This window comes from Drosophila subpulchrella, chromosome 3L, assembly GCF_014743375.2.
Source record: "Drosophila subpulchrella strain 33 F10 #4 breed RU33 chromosome 3L, RU_Dsub_v1.1 Primary Assembly, whole genome shotgun sequence".
Lineage (NCBI taxonomy): Eukaryota > Metazoa > Arthropoda > Insecta > Diptera > Drosophilidae > Drosophila > Drosophila subpulchrella.
In genome coordinates, this window is record NC_050612.1 from 6,808,964 (window position 1) to 6,829,548 (window position 20,585).

General features: G+C 40.3%; 1 protein-coding gene across 1 annotated transcript in view; it reads left to right on the plus strand.

Moving 5' to 3' along the window:
* The window catches only part of LOC119552939 (ankyrin repeat domain-containing protein SOWAHC), a 42,342-nt gene that overhangs the window by 10,702 nt on the left and 11,055 nt on the right, over nt 1-20,585 (plus strand). Inside the window, exon 4 of the mRNA XM_037862892.1 lies at nt 20,410-20,421. Within this exon, the coding sequence (XP_037718820.1) occupies nt 20,410-20,421 (12 nt within the window). The remainder of the gene's footprint in view (nt 1-20,409; nt 20,422-20,585) is intronic.

A 20,585-nucleotide genomic window follows, 5' to 3' on the forward strand; every position in this document is an offset into this window, starting at 1 on the left:
AGCGCATGTTAAGAAGTGGGCGTGAGCGCGACTCCGGACAACATAGGCCGTACGAATCGGCCATAGATATAGACGTAGATGTATGGACTGCCATTGGGCAACCACTGACGAGTGATCTCGCGGAGGATCGGGATGGGGAGCGGGACGTCTGGAAGCGACAGACACAAAACAAGCTATTTCCATTTTTTCGCACTGCTGTTTAACACAAACTTTAGTTGTCAAGGCATAATTAAAAATTATAAACTTTAAGAATTAACAGATTAGTATTTGAAACACTTTCTATATAGGTTGTAAGCTACTGAGTTCTTTATAAAAGTGTTATATGTGAGGAGCTAAATATTGAAAAGAAAGGTCACTGTAAAGGTCACGTTTAAATACTTCGTGATAGTATCCGATTCCGGCTGCTATATCATTGCTTTTCCTTGTTTTTTAATTTTGACTAGAATTTTGTCATCAAATCAATAACAATACATAAAAACAAGGAAGAACGCTATAGTCGAGTACCTCGACTATCAGATACCCGTTACTCAGCTAAAGGGACCAAAGGAAAATGGAGATATGCAAGCAGCAAATGCGCCACCTACCGGCGGTAGACAGATTTAAGCGTTGTGGGCATTAGAGTGGGCGTGGCAAAGTTTTTTTTTAAATCAATCGATAGGTATTGACGAGACCAATACATTTCAGTTTAAATTTTTTATCTACCATGAAAATTGTGGGCGCCACAGACTTGGGCGGTTTGTGGGCGTTGGAGTGGGCGTGGCATATTCGCGTAATAAAATTGCGCTGCGCTCAAGCCTACGGAATCTAAATCTTAAAACTCGTTTCTCTATCTTTGATATTTTCCGAGATATCCGCGTTCATATTTACGATTTTTTGAAGTTTGTGGGCGGTTTGTGGGCGTTAAAGTGGGCGTGGCAAACTTTTTTTTAGGTCAGTCGGTAGGTATTGATGAGAACAATACATTTCAGTTAAAATTTTTGTTCTAGGATCAAAACTGTAGGAGCCACAGTTTTGGGCGGTTTGTGGGCGTTAGAGTGGGCGTGGCACTCTTTTGAAACAAACTTGCGCTGCGCAGGAATCTCAGCAATCTGCATGCCTAATCCCAGTATTGTAGCTCTTATAGTTTCCAAGATCTCAGCGTTCATACGGACAGACGGACAGACGGACAGACGGACATGGCTAGATCGACTCGGCTAGTGATCCTGATCAAGAATATATATACTTTATGGGGTCGGAAACGCTTCCTTCTGCCTGTTACATACTTTCCGACGAATCTAGTATACCCTTTTACTCTACGAGTAACGGGTATAACAAGGAAGAACGCTATAGTCGAGTACCTCGACTATCAGATACCCGTTACTCAGCTAAAGGGACCAAAGGAAAATGGAGATATTGAAGCAGCAAAGCAGAGATTGAAATGCGCCACCTACCGGCGGTAGACAGACTTAAGCATTGTGGGCGTTAGAGTGGGTGTGGCAAAGTATTTTTTGGGTCAATCGATAGGTATTGACGAGACCAATACATTTCAGTTAAATTTTTGTATCTAGCATGAAAATTGTGGGCGCCACAGGCTTTCGCGGTTTGTGGGCGTTAGAGTGGGCGTGGCATATTCGCGTAACAAACTTGCGCTGCGCTCAAGCTTACGGAATCTAAATCTGAAATCCCATTTCTCTATCTTTGATATTTTCCGAGATATCCGCGTTCATATTTACGATTTTTTGAAGTTTGTGGGCGGTTTGTGGGCGTACAAGTGGGCGTGGCAAACTTTTTTTTGGGTCAATCGATAGGTATGGATGATAACAATACATTTCAGGTAAAATTTTTATTCTAGCATAAAAATTGTAGGAGCCACAGTTTTCGGCGGTTTGTGGGCGTTAGAGTGGGCGTGGCACTCTACTGAAACAAACTTGCACTGCGTAAGAAGCTCAGGAATCTGCACGCCAAATCTCAATAGCTCTTATAGTTTCCGAGATCTCAGCGTTCATCCGGACGGACAGACAGACGGACAGACGGACATGGCTAGATCGACTCGGCTAGTGATCCTGATCAAGAATATGTATACTTTATGGGGTCGGAAAAGCTTCCTTCTGCCTGTTTCATACTTTCCGACGAATCTAGTATACCCTTTTACTCTACGAGTAACGGGTATAAAAAGCTTTGTAGGATTGTCGATATCTTATAATTAAGATAAGTAGGTTATATTTTCATCGTTTATTATCAACATTGTCGTGTTTCTTTCTAAAATCAGAAACATAAACTCTCAAAGTAATAAATTTAGGATTTTTTTTCAAATTCATGTTCTTTGATTTATTTGTTTTTATTAGGTTTTCGTTCTAAATTAAGGGTTTTTAAATTATTACCTGAGCTTATTTTAGGAATTGTTAATTGTTGGTAATCAAAAATGTTTTGACACCATGTTTGAATGCATTTCCCCTAACTTATTGCGATGGAGAAATTTTGTTTTAAAGGATCATAAATAATAAAAAACAAGGGCTACATTTCTTATGCGTAGATTATTTATAGTGACTTTGGGGATATTACGACTACACAGGAAGAAATTTTATGAATATATGATAATAATATAGTAATGTAATATAGAATTCTTTAGAAATATTTGCATGTGAGGTGTAATTTTGAATATGCAATACTTTAATTACATTTCTCAACTCCTAAACTCAATGTTTGTAATATCTGCGGGATATCAAGACCGGGTATTCCCTAGTCCATCACCCCTAGACCAGTTTTTTACATTTATTTATGACGTGCGTGTGACCCCACTCAAATTGGGGAAAGAGCGAGTCCCAATTCTCGAGGGGTCGCCGCAAATGAGACATGGAAAAATGGCTCCGCTCGCGACATCTCGAGATTGGGATTGGGATTCGTGCGGGCTGAGTGTGAGAACTCAATATACGATCCCCGCCAGATTTACTGGCCGTGTTCGCTGGCTGCGGCTCTGCCTGCGGTGCCTCTCAATTAGACAGCGTTTTTGGCGTTTTGTACGGCCCCGGGTATTTATGTCCCATATAGCCAACGATGATACTGGGGCGTCGGCCCCGTTGCAAGATGATTTATGCCGTCCGCAGAGGAACATGGACCCCAGGGTCCGGGTCTGCGGCGAAGGCGTGGTATATTATGTTCGCGAGCGGACTAATTGCCGTACAAATGCACTGTTCCCGGAAATAATGAATTCCGCACTCTGCTCTGCATACGCAATCGCAAACGCATGTGTACCAGTACGAATGCGGTTGCAAATCTTGAGGGCCATAAGTGCAATCAATTAATGAGCCGGCACCCCGGAGGCCGTTGGATGAGCAACTGCCAACTGGCAGCTCATTTGCGGCGCTTCCAATTCCTTGAATCACTGAAATCGCAACGAGACGGAAATAGCCATAAATCAGACCGCGATTGCCACTTAACCTAATGCCTCAAGTTCCTTCGGGGGCCTCCGAAGGCAATCTGACTTCTGCTCATTTGCGAAATGTGAATGGCCGAAAAAACGGTTTTATCTTACGATATTTTGAATGTTCGCTGGGAGCTAATCTCTACACTATTAGGTAAAGATATTTCTAATGGAGCATGATAATTGCTGTTAATTATGCAATAAATTAACTTACCTAGCAGTCAAAGCTTGGAATTTTAGTGTTCCTTGGATAAACATTCCAAAATAAATAATACAACATTTAGGAAATCTCTTAGAATTGAGAAATATTTTTTAAAAATATTTTCGAAATTGTTTTGAAATCAAAAAAGTCTAAACTAGTAAATTTGAATGAGATTATATTAACAAATTATAAATATATATACAATAAATTAAAAGTTAGAATAAAATATGAAATATTTAAAATAAAACAGTTTATTGAAAGCTATAATACTTACGTATATATCTCCAAATATTTTTGAAACCAAGAAAGTTATATTCCCAGTGAAATCTGTCCAGTGCCCCAAAGTTCCAAAGTTATGCAGATAGATTCAGTTACACTTGTATGCTAACAGGATTATGTACAATGTCCGGACTCACATGCCGACAATTTACATATGTACGCGTATGTAAATAAATGGGCGAGAATTGTGGAGAAACTCCAAAAAAAATATTCCCCAGTCATCGGCGGCGGCAGGGTGAACAAAAAAAAATATTTTTAATTTGAATAAGTAATTCGTACAACGGGCCAAAATCAAAAAAGAAACAAGTCGAAACAAATGCGAAACAAGGAAAATTCAATTTACCCGCATGTCAAACCGAATTGCCGGCTAGGTCAAACACGTTGATGGATGGATGGACGGAATGGATGCACGGTTGGTCGGATGGAGGGATGGAGGGAACCGGGGTCCGAGTCCAAAACCCACCAGCAACACCAAGAGCACGCCAGCAACATCACGGCACCAGCAACGTCGACAAGCTTAAATTGCAAAACGGTGCATGCTTGTCTATTTGGGGCGGTCCCACCGCCCTACCAAAATCGGATGGACTGGAAACAATAGACAAACCCGCGTTCAAATGGGGAAAGTCCGACCCACACACCACCATATACGTATATATTTATATGGAGGAGCACCTGAATGGCAAAAGGAGCTGCGGCAGGGGAACAAAAAAATATATATAACTCGGTAAAAGTACACACACGAGCCGAAGTTTTTAATTAATACAAAACTTGTAACATTTTATAAGCCGCTACTACATATTAGCAGCGACTGGCGTTTTGAATATGCACATACGGACACGTCCACCTATGTGGCTTTTATGCCCGGACAAGGGCATTCCATCAACCCATGCCATTCCGATCCGAAAACATTAGGCACTCTGGATTGGCTGTGGATGCGGATGTGGCAGTGGATATGGAAGCGGACTTGCGGATGGCATGCCCAGGTGGACTATTTAACCGAATTCAAATGTGCATGTCCGTTTACACAGAGTCATGTCCATGACTGTGCACCTAACCCGTGGTGCGGCAGTGGTGCCGGGTACTACTGATGCCCCGATGCCGGTGCCATGTTGCCAGTGCTTGATTGCTGATGTCGTATGCCAGAAATTTAATTAAACTTGGGATACAAACAACCTCAAGCGGCTGGACAAGCCCATATTTGAGTGCGACTACATTTCAGGCAATCGTCGGCCACGGCTCTCTGTGTTCCGCAATAATGTGTCTGGGTATTAAAATACCTGGAATCATTTTGAGTACTCAAATTTATAAAAATAAACAGAATAGTTTTTGTAAATAGAAATACCATTTCTATTACCACAGACATAGTTATGTATACCATATCACATTTTAATGTTTAAAAAAATTGTTTTTAAGTGCTTGCTCGATTTTACAACACTCATATATATATAAAATAAATTATTAGGTTTAAATTAATAAATATTTTAAAATACTTTTACATTTCTTTAAAATTTTTAAGGTTATTTGTTCAAAAGTTTATAAATTTTGACCCAACTTTAATGAGTTCTGCTAAGGGTAAAAAATCTAATGATTTGAAATTTTTATCTATCACGTTTTTTATTAAATTTAAGTATGAAATGAACTGTAAAATTGAAACATTGAATTTATTGTGAAATAATATTTAATATTTTTTTATTAACAAAATGAATAATATTATATTTCTTCTTCTTTTTATAATTCAACCTTGATTCAAATATGATTAATATCATGTAATGCGTTTTATATGTTTGTATTTAATATATATTTTTTCATATAAATATTACTAAATTCTGATTTCATCATTCAGATATTTATTTTTACTGTTTCATTATATCAGTGTATTATATTTTATATGGAAAAAATGGGTTTCTCCTTTTTATGGCATCTTTTAATTGAATAATACCAGTGCAAATCGCACAAAGTGCCATTAAAAACGCAAGATCTAAGGACTGTCTTCAAAGTCCGTCTGGGAAGTCTGCTCACATCGTGACCATGAACTTTTCAACAGGTCGTCCACAGAGGCAATAAAACGTCTGACACCTTTGACAGTCCCTGCGGCACTCTGAGAAATTCCCCTATTCCTACAGTAGTGTCTATGTATGTCAGCGGCGTTGGTGGCGCCTTGGCCAAGTGGCAAATGATGATATTCCCCCCGAATGGAGGACATCAAACCAAACGGCGGCTTGTGTGAAAGATACTTTCCATGGGTGTCATTAAATCGAGGTGACAATTCAATCAACAATCCGCCCGGACAAACACCGGCGAAAACGGCTGTGCGGCTGTCAAATGAGTGAAGCCTTTCCAGAAATCAAATCAAAAGTGTTTACGACGTCTGCCACGTTGGTGGCTCAATTTTATGTCGCTGCGCAGCTATTAAATTTAATTAGAGCTCTGTGTCGTCGCTGCCGCCGGTGGACTTGAACGCATAAATGTCATCAAAAATATTTCCCTGAACGGCGGCTTTATATTTAGTTATTCTGCAGTTTAGAGTTCACCCAGTGTCGCCGCGAATGGTGGATATACTGTCAGTTGACATGCGAAAGGATTTCCCTTCTGGGAAAGAGCAGTGGCAGTGGTCGTGTCATCCGGCCATCACTCGGAGTGATACACTTCGGACATAAAACCCCATTTAATTGTCGTTGTCGTAAATAGTCTTTGAAGTCTTTGCTCCCTGATTTGGGTCATGAGCTTTCACTTAGTTTAGTTCCCTTTTGGCTATAGATTAGATTGCTGGGATTGTCTACCTTGGTAATAAGTAATAACCTGCAGTAATATTTGGATTTGCAATCTAAATGATATATTAAGATTTCGAGTTCGTAAAGTAACATTACATTAATAAAACTATTGAAGTTCATGTTAACTTTATCTTACAGATAACAAACTAGAACTTTAACATGACATTGAGAAATTGACCCTAACTAAAAAAAATTTCTGATTTCAAGCATATTCAGTATATTGATAGGCATTATCAAAATAAATATATTCCATCCAAAAACGAATGTTTATTATAAAAATTGTGGGTGTCACAGAATATTGTGGATTGTTTTCTTCTAGTTTTCAAATAAATACACCTATTACTAAAATATAATAATTTTCAAGGCATTTCAGAATAAATATATTCCATCTAAATGCTTTCCTTTTTTCTCTTATAGTTTAAGAATTACATTTTGATTTAACCGATCATTAAAATGGAATGATTTTTCAATATAGTTATTTGTATTAAAACCATTCCAAGTACGGAAATACTTGGGATAAAAGTAGGAAACTATCTGTACGACTGACCACATGTGTAACTGTCCACTCGAATGGGGGTCTTTAACTGTCATTCCTCGCGGAGTGGCGATTGCACCCGGAGCATTCGGTCTCAGGAATTCGTCTTTATTATTATCTCACTGGCATTATTGGGTGGCGCTGTTGGCGCCAACATCTTGCACGTTCCAACGGATGTCTCCTGAGCAGAATGTGGCCAAAATCACCTCTACACGGGTCCGAACTGCCGATTGTCTCCACAATTATTGTCATTCACAATTACTGGAGGCTGCGTTGGTAATTTGCGATTCAAGCCAAGCCGAATGGCCCATACTCTTCGGCACAAAAAACCCATCAGTATACTTTAAGTTAATTGAATGTAGGCAGTGATCTTGCCATTAAAGCTATAAATGCAGGGTTATGACCAATGCGGTTTATAATTCAAACCCATCGAGAAAACGGTTATGACCATTAAGGAGTTTCGGGGGCTAAGGAAGACTTTAGCGTGTTTAGCTCCGTGACTGGGGACTGGGGACTGGAATTTTTATTTTTGTGCCATCCGAAATCGGCGACATGTCTCTCGAAAACGTGAATCCCGGCAATGCTCCGTTCGGCCCGCCGGTAAAGTGTCAGCAAAAACGAAATTGAGCTTATCTGTAAATGCATCGGCGGGAGTTCGTCCAGACTGAAGACGTCCTGTGCTCGCCGGCGACTTGATGCAATCGTGCAGTCGTCAAATTAGCGACATTCGAAAAACTTCCCAGATAACTACTACGAAAGCCCCAAACGAAAGCCACAAAAGACCACAGACCAGAAAAAATAAAACAGAACCTCGGGAGCCTGCAGCCTGTAGCCTGTAGCCCGTAGCTGTGGCCGTGCGCATTTTTTGTTTTCCTGCCACAGAACCCACCAGAGATCTGTCACAGGCCTGAAGATCGAAAAAAAGAGACCCGAAAAAATAAAAATAAAATGAAAAACCAAAAACCAAGCCTGGTCCACGATCATTGAGTCCGTTTCTACGTGATTTATTTGCTGCCTCAATTGAATTGTTTTGGAGTGGACCCAACTTCGACTGGGGCTTCGGAGTGGGACTGGGATCCTCCAAGAGGAGCACCTACTTTCGCATAGTCAATCAGCAATGCGATTTCTATGACTTGATTGACATTTCATGAGCCGACCATGGACATCCATTTGCCGCAGTCGCCGCTGTCGCCAGGTAAAAAACCGAAGGAAAATAAATAAACCAAAAAACCAGGAGAACAATGGATGTGGCAGACAAAGAAGTGGAGAGCGTCAAAGTCATTGACGATCATCCCGACTGATGATCCGCTGACAATTCCCGAAACGACAAACTCAGGCGCCATGTTAACCACCAAGAAGTCCGGCAGACAATCGCCTCGCCTGGCTGACGAAGATGGATTCCCGACTCTTGATTCTTGATTCCTGATGCCTGATTCCTGATTCTTCATTCCTGATTGACTGGCTTCCGAATGACCATTGTTCCTCTGGCGATCTGAAGCGATTACAATCGACGGAGAAGAGAAGGCAAGGCGATCGCGAACGCTTTGCATTTTATTAAACACGATCCTTTTGATTATTACGCCCCGTTTTGATGGCCCCGGAGTCGATCTGCGATATCGGTTTGATGGAGGTCATTGCTGCTTTATTTGGACATGCAACTTGTCACGTTTAATGGCATGAACCGGCGGAATAGCGTGTGTGCGATTATCTCTACACTCGGAGAATAAATCAAGAATATCGGAGGAGTCGTATTATTTACCTATGCACTTGGAGAATGAATCAAGCGTTTGGTTCGTAAACCAAAAAGGAAATTAAATATAACTATTGGAATTATATTTATGCACATATCTTAAAAAATATGTTAATATTGACCGATTACGGACCGATTTCTCCATGTCATAAAAACTTTTCCCTATGAGTTAAAAACACGTTTGAGAAAAATGTTGTTACTCAATATAATGTTAAGGTAATATTCTACTTATAAACAACGAGAAGGCTCACTACTCTTACTGCACTCTTTTCTTACCCACAAAGTCTTGTCATATCGGACTTTGTGAAGATTTGTATATTTTAAATTAACATTATATTGAGAAAACGAAGATGTCCTTCCGGACAATTTAACTTCGTGTTAACGTGACATTGAAAAATCTCCTTTAAATATTTTCACATAGCCATCATCGTATTTGGAATTGAAAAGGAAATAATCTATGATATCCAAATTAGAGAGTGTAATATCATACAAAACTTAGAAATCAATTATTTTTTGTGGTCTAAAATATTTGGGCATTGAAATTATTATTTTAATGCCAATAAGACCGCCTTTGGCTAGTTCGTTCGTGTTCTGTTTCTATGACTTCCGCTTACAACTTTAGGTATAAAAGTTACACCTTTAAAATTACGATATGTCATTAAATTTTCCTCAAAGTGCATCAATATCGGCGAGTGTGCGAGCCACGGCAAAGCAATCAACGCCGATCCCAGCCAGGCAACTTATGTATATTGATTAGCTTTCGCCTTGGGAGAATCCGTGTTCCTGTCGCAGGCAGTGCCACCGTTCCATGTACTAGCGCCAGCTACCGATTTCCGATTCCCAAATGGCGATCCCCATGCCCATTCCCATTCCCAATCCCATTCCCAATCCCAATCCGGATGCCTGTCAGCGGCAGAGGGCCCTGCAAATTTGTCAATACGTGTGTGCCAGCGATGCGCAGAAGGCTCACCGGGTCATAAATTGTGCAAAATAAATATGAATAATACAGCTCCTTCTCCATCTCCGATCCGCAAAAATCGCCGGCGGCCGGGAAGACCTGGTACTGAACCTGGTTACCCCACACATTGTTCCGTATACACCTCGTACAAAAGGAGGTGTTGCCTGGTTGTTATGAGTTTTTAAATCCGACTAAGCCCATTCGCCAACATTTATTCGAATTTAATCGATTTTTCAAATTGACTCCGCACTCGCCGTCCGCCGTGTAGTGTAAACCCAGTACAGAAATCGCTGACCGCCCATCGGTCCGCCCATATTGGTTTTGCTTGTTTGTTTATTTTTACTTCTGGGAGATAAAAAATAAACAATTATTTATTGCCCCTATCCTTTCAACGGCCCGTTTTGCAGAGGGTCCACCGCCACCCGGGCTTCTTTGGGCCTATTCCCCGACGACTGTGGCCAAAAAGTAATTAATTCGCTGGGCTGGAACGCGTCAAATGAATTGAAAAAGTACAAATGATTGGTAATTATTAAGGGGATCGTTAAATAAAGTTATAATTCTCACGTCGTAATGAGCAGAAACTGTTTAAGAACCACTAAAACTAGGATGTTATTACATTGCAAATTTGTTTTGCACTTAAATGGGTGGGTAAAAGGTGCGGAAAAAAGAAATATGATTTCCAGTATTTTTATTAAGTTAAGAACATCCCAAAAATGATTTTTACTTATCTTAAATTATTTTAAAATATTATATTTAGTATGAGATATGAGACTTTTAAAAAACTACTAAGAGTAGTCTGGTGACTGCCTTCTTAAGCCCTTTAATAGGCTAATGATTATTATACCTTTTGGATGCAATGGATCATAAATATCTTAAATTATTTATATAAAGATATTTTAAAATTCGATGTACCATAACATAACAAATATAAACATTTCACTGTTAGTCTCTGATTATCTTTAAATATTTTTAAAAGTATATCATATTGTAGTACATGATTTAATGGAAATTCCACGGCTCATCCAATTTAGTGCCCCATTTAAAGGGTTAGCATTTCCTCTTTTCGACGAGTCCTTCCCAACACAATTATATAATAGTTTGAAACAATTGAAGGAGAGCTTATGCGTGGGCCCACTCCAAGAGGGTGCTGAATTGAACAGGGACTTGTGCATAATTAATGAGGGAACCAAGGCAGGTGTGCTGGATGCGTGGGACGACAGCCGTTCCTGTCAAACATGATGACAAAAGATTACATTTCGCAACTTGTGGCAGTTGCTGCCGACCCAAGATTTCCGATGTTAGAATGGCAGGCAGGCAACATGCTTAAAAATTTACATAAAACTTCTGATAATAGTTTTCCCTGCTCCCTGTGGGATTGCCTTCCATTCCATGGGGCCTCCCCTCCCATCCTCCTCCTCTGCAACTTCTTTGGGTTCGCACGTTACCTAAAATCCTTGGACTGATGCTGCGATAGCGACATCATAAATTACGAAACTAAACTTTGTGCGAACGGGACGAATGCAGATGGAGCTGATGATGAGGACGATGGGACTGGAGCTGGGTCTCGGAACCTGGGGACTTTGGGCTGGATCTGAAGTTGGGGTTGGGGTCTTAAAAAAAGACATGCAGCGGGTCGCGATCGCGCAGACTGAGAAACCATCTCCTCCGAGGAGAAACCTCTGCAAAAAGGCTGTGGTACATTTTTGGGCTGAGTGCAATTGCTTGTCAAACAGAAAAAGGTTACGCTGCCCAAAAAGCCAAAAAATATAAATAAATTCAAAAAGGCAAAACTCTCGGACAACTATGCAAAGAACTTGGAACGAAAAATGGTCGCTGAAATAATCGAACATCAATTAACACAAGTATTCGAAATACACTTTGGTATACTTAAGCATAACAAATGATCTGCCGCTCGAAAGTAAATAATGATCAATAGTTGTCAAAAACATCCTTCTTTAAACTTATAAGGAACAATTTCTAGACTTGAAATATTGTTTTGCAAATGGATAATGCAGATTAAAATGGTAATTTTATTACATTGGGTACTCTTTCTTAGACCCGTTATAAAACAAGCCAAATTTAAAAACATTTTAAATATCCACCAAAAAAAAATTTGAAAATTCCATCCATTTTTTGGTATTTTTTTTATAATCACTAAGGACCTATTTCCCAATGTCATGTTAATTTGTATAATTCAGCTTAATTGCTATTTTGGAAAAATTCAATTTTTTATAATTTGATAAGTTTTACTTATCTGATGCCTAACTTAAGGCGAAGTTCCTAATATAACATTAACCAATATATTTTATAAATATTGATTTTTTTATAAATATTTTTGTTATTAAAAACGAAATAAATATTTTTAGCAATTCCCGAAGTTAATCTACTCAGCTTGATTACTTTAATTGTTAATTACGGAAGTTGCCGCTTATTCGGTTTCAGTTAATCACTGGCACTGGCGTTAATCTCGGCTGCTTTATTTAGGCATTCGCCAATTACTCAATGGCCGCTTATCGAGAATTCAATAATTAATTAGCAAAATTAACAAACGATTACGGAGTCGTGGACGGGACCCGCTGCCAGCACGATTCGCGAAAGGAGTTCGGCCGCGAATAACAAAATTCTGTTAGTCACGCATGCTAATCTTCGTGTTGTCTCAAAAACTGGCAGCCAGAAGTTGGCAGCACAAGTTGCAGCAACCTCAGAAGTAGCAACCTCAGCAGAAGCAACCTTAAAATCGGCAGCGGAAACGACAAGGCCAGAAGAAGAAGAAGCCGTCGACGGTGGTGGCCGCGACTTGGTCATGAGTTCGGTGGTTTGGCGGTGCTCTGGTGGTTCAGGCCACTCTGGTGGCTCCTGCGTTGCCCCGCTATCGATACGGCATTGTTGTGGCCCGAAACAAATGATTATTGTGGGGCCTATTTAGGGGTAATCGTGTCGTCTGAGCAGGAGCCCAAAGTCTGAGCCCCTCGTGAGCCTGTGTTGGGTCCTGTTGGGTCCCCAATTGCAACTAGGGCTCACTGTATGCCTAGAATAATTAAGGACGGTGCCACGTTTTTGGGTTAATTATGCTTGCGGCCTAGTCTGTGGAACACTTAGGAAAAATGCATATTCTTTATTTGTTTGAAAAGTAAAATAAAAAAGCAAGCTAACAGCTAACTATCATTGATTCTTTATAAAGATAATTTTCTGAATTAAAAGACTTAAATCTATAAATCTTGAATCCGCACTTGGAGTAATTAGATACTTCCAATAAATTAAGGGACAATTATATTTTTTCTTACAAATATATTCCTTTATTGATAAGAAAATGTCTTATTCTAGAAAAATACATTTTAGTCACGATCAAAAATAACCCTTATAAATAGGTTTAGGTAGATGATACTCTTATTAAGAATTCGCGGTTTCTTTTCCTTTTTATATCTTTCCGTAATTGTCTATAAAATTTATATTTATAGTAAAAATACATTCAGTAGAGATAGTTTCTTCCCTATTTTGTTTTGATAAGGGCTGCTAAACAGTTTAAAAATGAAACGACTGATTCCGCTTCACTAAAATAATTCCTTCTGAGACCTTTTTCCCGTTCGAGAACCCATCCTAGCAGACGCCACTTTTTTCCCCGTGCATTCCATGTTCAGTGGCTCAAATTAAATACGCCATTTAATAAATATGGTGGCCATTATCGGATAAGCTTCTGGATCTTTTACTTAAACATGTCACTTCGCATTAATCTGGGCTCGGAGGCCTGTGCTGGCAATCTGGCAACAGGTAACAGAGGTAAATGCCGGCGGTTGAGAGCCAGAAGTCGAATCCAGTCTTGGGGGCCACACGCAGCGCCCGATGTTGTGATGTGATGTTCGCATGCGCAACGCCAGTGGCTCCGCTCCGTCAGCCAAATGACCTGACGGACTGGACTGGAATGGAATGGACTGGCTCACCTCGAACCGAAAGCCAAAAGCCGAAATCCGAAAACCTGGGATCTCAGATCTGGGTACGGAGGTCTGCGGTCTGCCACAGAATCGAGATTATCATAAATAATGTGGAGTAACAGTTCCACGCGGCCTAGGATGGCCGGCCATGCCCATTTGTTGCACGTTCCACGAGCCGTTTCTTTCGATTTCCCAGAAAGGATGAGATGAGGTCACTGTGGCCCGCTCACTCTTAATGACGTCTAATTTGTCATCGTTGAGGAACTAATTTTTTAGCCCGCTGATATAAGCCCAATAGAGCGCTACCTGTCTTGAACACGAACCTCGAGATTTCTGCGTAAGTTACGAAACCGAAACTCAGGGTCCACTGTGGGACCCTTGAGATGGGTTTTGGGCCTTAGGACTGGGCATGGGTATGGGGTTGGTTTTCTGTACTGCTGCTGATGGAGACGCTTGTGAGAAGCGGAATTTACATACCCATAGTTCGTGGAATAATAAGTATTTCCATTTAGTCGCTTAAAAGGAAACCCAAAACCAAAACCAAAGCCCGCGATAAGATAAAGCTGTTTTTGCTTAAACAAAATTTTCTCTGTAAACCCAAAAGCCCATGGGTAGAGGTAAAAATTAAAATGCGGCGTGAAATCTATCTGGTGTCTGTAATTTGACAATTTATTTTATGATGCAGTCGGCAACAGGGCCTAATTTACATTTTGGGTACAAAATGAAAACATTAAGTTTTTAATGCGCACTAATCTGTTGCAGATTTCTGGGAAGGTTGGTGGGATTTTTAGTAAGGTTTTGTGTCTTTTTGAAACAAATTTTAGTAAATGTAAGTAATAATATTGTAGTAAAAGATGATGGACAAGATGCTAACGATTTTAAAAATAATATTTACAATAGTCAAATAGTTAATAATCCTTTAGCTAGGGGAATGGCAATAAAAAGAATCTTATATAAAAGCATTTTAAAATATTGATGTTATAAACGATGTAGGAAAACAATGTATAGTTTAAACATAATTTAACATATTTTAATATCAGTGAATATGGGATACTCAACATATATTACAATGATTAATCTAAAAAAAATATCATTTAAGGAAACAAACATTTGTTTGTCTAAAATTCTTTAAAGCACATGTTAATGTTCAGAACTTAAATACTCATATGATATAACCTAAATCATAGAATAACCAAGTTACACATTTTCTTAAGACTCGTGTCCTTTCAATTCTCTTTACATCTATGCAGCCCCATGTGTATTTCCCATGTAATCTTTAAAGCATAAGTGCACCTCTATTTTAGAGCCCTACTATCGCCGTGTTCTCGATAGGGAAAAACAAGATAGACCCCTCCACAAATCGGCTAAACGACGGGTAATGTGGGCAGGAGGCAGGAGGTGCTTGTTTTACCGATTAACATATCCGGCGCTTATACCTGTGTACATTTCTGCCTGTACGATTGTACATAGCCACAAACATTCAGTTTTGTTTAATGTTTTACTTTTTTGTGGGTTTTATTTCGGTTTTTGCGGCTGCCTAGCGCCATCTGATTGTCTGGCTGCATGTTCACTGGCCATATTAATAATTTTGAGGCGTTTTTTGATTTAGGGAGCATTTAAAGCGTGAACGACTGCATCAATAATTTCGCTTGCAATTTTATTGTGCATAAATTTCATTAATTTATAATTTTGGCCGTTGCTCTGGCTGCGGCTAACATCCGACCCGCTGATCTCGGCTCGCTGCTTGGATGCTGTTGGATGTTGGATGTTGAACGTTGCTGCCTGGTGCCTTTTGCTTTGCCTCCGCGGAGCATGTTGCGCCAATGTGTTGCCGCGGTCCGTCGACTGGGGCATAAATTATTTTCCGTAGTTTTGGCAGGCGCCCGATGACCGCGCGCTGCGTAGATCTCGCGATTTCGCGATTGCGCATGAGGTGAGGGTTATTCATTTGCCTGCGTAGTCGACTCCAGCTCCCCAGCTCCCCAAGCCCCCCGAACCCCTCGGCTCCTTCTCCATCCTCGCCCCCATCTCCAGGGCCTGCTCCTCTTCGGCGCGAATCTCTGACCGCCTGTGCCGACACATAGGCACTCAAAAAAATTAACAAGTTGGTACCCCGACGAAGATCTCGGGAGAGCAAACAAGTATTAGATTAGATACTACAAGAATTTAAAATTGTTTTGTTCCATTTAAAAAAAAATAAGGTACTACAGTACCTTTAAGGAATATTCTTTTGATTTTATTGATAAAAGAGTTTAAAAAACATAAAATAAAACTATAAATAATAATAATTCAATACCTTCAAATAAAAGTGTAAAAATGTGGTCTAAAAAACAAAGTAGCAACTTTAACATCAGTTGATGAAAGTGATAAAGGTCCTATAACACTTGCTTTATATTCGACATGTCTTTTAATTTCATATTTTGCTTAGTATGCCATGACTTTTAATAAATCTGAAAAAATATCAAGTGTTATGTGGCCTTTAGAAAATTGGTCTAGTCCCCAATTGAATTTAAAGTATTTGGGATGTTATTTGAGGATAATAAAAAGGTGTCTTTCATTATTAACTATTTAATTTGTGGTTTTTGAAGTTCTAAAATCTAAAGGCCATATAACACTTGCTAATGTTTCGACTAACTGAATGAATTCATATTAAAAAGTCTGAAAATCTATAGAAAATCTGTTAACATGTTTCTTTTGATTCAGGGTATAAATTCATAACAAATTTAGCTGTGGACCATTCTTTACCTAGGTAGTCAAGACCTTTTGAGCATAAAATTCCAGTAAAAGTGTTTAAAGATAATCAAGTGCCATATGGCCATAATCAAAAAATCAATGTTTTGATTACTAACAGTTTTGAATACTTCTTACGAGGTAATAAAATAAGATCCAGTAAGCGTATTTGCAGCTTTTCATCTCATTTGACATTTGTTAAATGCCAAACAACGTAGCAAAGGCTGCTTTTCCTTGATTATAGTTATATTTATAGTAAATATTTATAGGCCCAAACACTTCGGGAAATGGGCAATTCTTTTCTCCCAGTGCAAACACATTGCTGATTCGGCTGTAGGAGTATCTGCGGTTGTTGCCGGCGTTGTCGGATGCTGGGGAGCTGCAGGCTCCATTGAGGAACTCGCGATTATGCTCGGACTTATGCTGGTTGTACGGCTGTTTCGGCTGGATTCTGATCCGAGAGAGTCCTGCAACTGGGCCCGGCATGTCGCCTGCAAATGTCTTCGGTTTCTGGCCGCGCAGTTAATTATAAACGCTTGGACATTTTCGCTTGACTTGACTGGGCTTTGGTTCGCCTCGCTTCGCCTGGCATCGGTTTGTTTTCATTTCCAGATGCAGATTACATTATGATTTATGCAAAATAGTAAATGCGTCTGATGGCAACATGCGCCAGCTGCCAGACACGAAAAACGAAATCTCCTTGGCCAACTCCTCATTGGGCCGTGTTCGAGTGCAGCCATCGCGATGATCAAATCGGAATCGGAATTAGAAGGTACTAAGTCGCTGTTGAATCGAACCAATTGGCAAATGGGCGACGGGGTATGTGGTATGGGGGATACCTCCCGAATGGGAGTATTTAGCATCCAGCGATTTTATTCGAGCCCATTTAAGGCCAATCGTAAAGCAGCGTCTGCTTTCTGGCCGCACTGGCCGCCAATAAATCAGGAGCGCCATGAAGCGGCCTCGTAAAAGTGCTTAAATTAATCATCCCGAATGTGTGTCTCGGGTTTACGATGCCCCAGGTCCACGGGGCGCCCCCAAAGTCGCAACAGGTTGCCCCCGCTAAGCGCCATCCATCCCGATCATAGGCACCATAAACTTAACTTTAACTGCCCCGGATTGCTGGCATTTTGCATAACGAGACGTGCATGTCCGGTTAGCAGTATCTACATCTGCATCTCCATCTGCATCTGCAGATCTCCAGTTGTATGTACATATCTGCATCTCCTGTCGTCGCCCGGGAAAAATGCCTGAGAATGCCTGAGAAAATGGTCAGCGCTTTATTAAATACTCACTTTGATTTACTGGGCCGGGCGATGGAAAATTGCGCCTGAAATTGCATTGTTATTACATGTTTGGGTCAGCGCAAATTAAATTCCATATAGAAAAGCAATCTGCCTGGCTGGCCGGCGTCGAGTGTATTTATTTTACAAAGATCGCATACGTGACACGGGGGACGAGACAAGATGTTTAACAGCGAAAATGTGGTGCAAGTTTCCTGAAAGTCGAAAGGGTTTACTTCGCTGGATAGGGGCTCCCCGAGTGCACTCAGAATCGCTATTAAATTAGTTTAGTGGCATTTAACTTAATCGCCTACAAGGGAGTTAAAATTTTCCAAGACAGTCTTTGCTTCCCTCTCTCACTCGCTGGGTTTTGCCGGGCCCGAGTCGGTCAGAAATTGGGCAGACGTGATTCGATTTTAAAGAAGCTCCCTGGCCTGATGGCAACAAGTGCTTTCGCCTTAATGTCTTTGAATAGGCCACTCGCCGTTGGCCCTTTGGCAACCTGCATTAAGGCCTAACTGCTCACATCATCGCCCATCGCCCATCCGAATCGATTCGATTCGATCCTATCCGCTGGCCAAATTGAGTTGTGCATCAAAAAAGCGACGGGTCCCCGGGGAAAATGCAACTGCATCGTGATGTCAGCGATGTGATACGGCCCTCCCACTCCTGCCCCTTCCCCTGGTCCTTCTGGTTCTCCTATGGATGTATTTATCCCGCTGCCGATATTCCCGATGCGTATGCTTAGTCCATATTCTTTGCATAAATCTCACCGATGTCCCCGGATGGACGGGGCTTGTAATTAAATTGCGACACGGGGCAGCTAGTGGCGCCACAACATAGATTCGCTGGCCAACGAGCAGCCGGCATATGCATACGAAAATGCACTGGAAAAAATAGTTTAAAGGGGTTAATACTTGGGAATGAGTTCGTATTTTTGTGAAGCATAAAATACGTATCAAACTTTAAAATTCAATATGTTTTGTAGGCCTAAAACTTACCAACCAAACGGGTATTTATGTTATGCATTTTCAACAGAACTTAAACTTGGAAAAGTACCATTATTCGTTTACTTTCCACAATCTAAATATTAAAGATGTTTTGGCTATTATAGAATGAAATATGGTCTACTTGTCCTCACTACAAACTAACTACAAATCTGTATGCTCTACAAATCTACAAATCTGTATGCTTAACATCTATATTAATTTTAACTACCAAATTCCTGGGCTTATAATCTTCTATTAGTTAAACATCCGGAAGAAAAAACCTTCCTTTCTCAAAAACCAAAAAAATAATTGTAATATAATTCAACTGAAACACCCATCTTCTTTTAACAACTTATGTTTATGTACGTTAAGTAAAAGCAGTCCTTTTACAAAATATTAATAATGGTGTGATTATAAACACAATTTCTTTCAATGCTCCTGCTAAAAAGTTAAATAATCAGCCAAACAGATGTATGATTCTATTTTTTAAATTCAAATTAGAATTTCTTTAAATTATTTTCTAACAATGGTACCTAATATTTGTCCCCGTACTTGATTTTTGATGTGTTTTATTAATTAGATCGGGAATCATTCGACCAAAAATCCTTTGCCTTGGTAGTTCTGTATTAACTGGCAATTTCCAGTGCCTCAACCGATTTTAAGTGGTGCATTATTGTACCAGTGCACCGCCCAAACATCGGCAAGTGGAGATGCCCATGACAAAGCGGCGGGGACACGACCTCAGCGTACAGGGCACGTTTCTGAATGAAATTCCAGACCGCTCTCGTCGAGCGTTTCTGTGTGTTCCAGCGTTGTCTGCCCGGTCATCAAATATCGGACTGGGAGCCCCAGTCGGAGTTTGGGAGCTGGAGTTGGGAGCCGCAGTCAAAGTCAAAGTTGGAGCCACAAAAAGCACTGCGCTACTTGGGCGGCGGCGACACGAAATGAGCGCCTGCAGTAGCGGCCACTGCGGTTAATTAATTCTGCATGAAATTTAAGGTTTTTTGCCGCTGCCCGGCTATGGGGCATATATGGCGAGTCATTGTCGCCGATCAGACGATGGCCAGGATGTCGGCCACGTTGCTGCACGTACTCTTGTCTGTGGATCTGGCTACTGGCTACTGGCTACTGGCTTCTGGATCCCAGCCACAGTTCCATCTCCATCTCCAGCTCCTGTCCTGCTTGTGTCCCCCAGTGCTTGCTAATCAGCCGCACCTCATCAGTCTGGCAAATCAAGTCATTAAGTTAACCGAGTGCCAAATGGAGCAAATCATGCTGCAGCTTCTCGTAGTTCGGATGCGCGTCTTGGGGGTTCGCCAGTGGGGCAGTAAAAAATCTCTCAATTAGTCAAACAATTAAATCAGCTATCGATCCGAACTTGAACTGATTTCATACGGGCATTACGCATTTAATTATGTACTTCATTTCACAGGCTTTGCTCATTCGATTGCCTTACTTGCAAGACATCTTAATGTGACTTTTTATAGATCTTGTAAAATATATTATTATATCATTTCGCTTTAAAATAATTTTAACTTATTTAAAAACAAGGTATTAATATACATTCTCTTCTTTATTTTCAGTGTCCAGCAACGGTAAGTTGAAGATAATTTGATATAATTTATTATTCATACTTTGTGGTTCTGTTTAACCACCATTAAGAATGCAATAATTCCGTCTACCAATTTAATGCAAATGATTACACATACAAACCGTTTTCACGTTATAAAACAAAACCATTGACACGTTACTTTTTCAA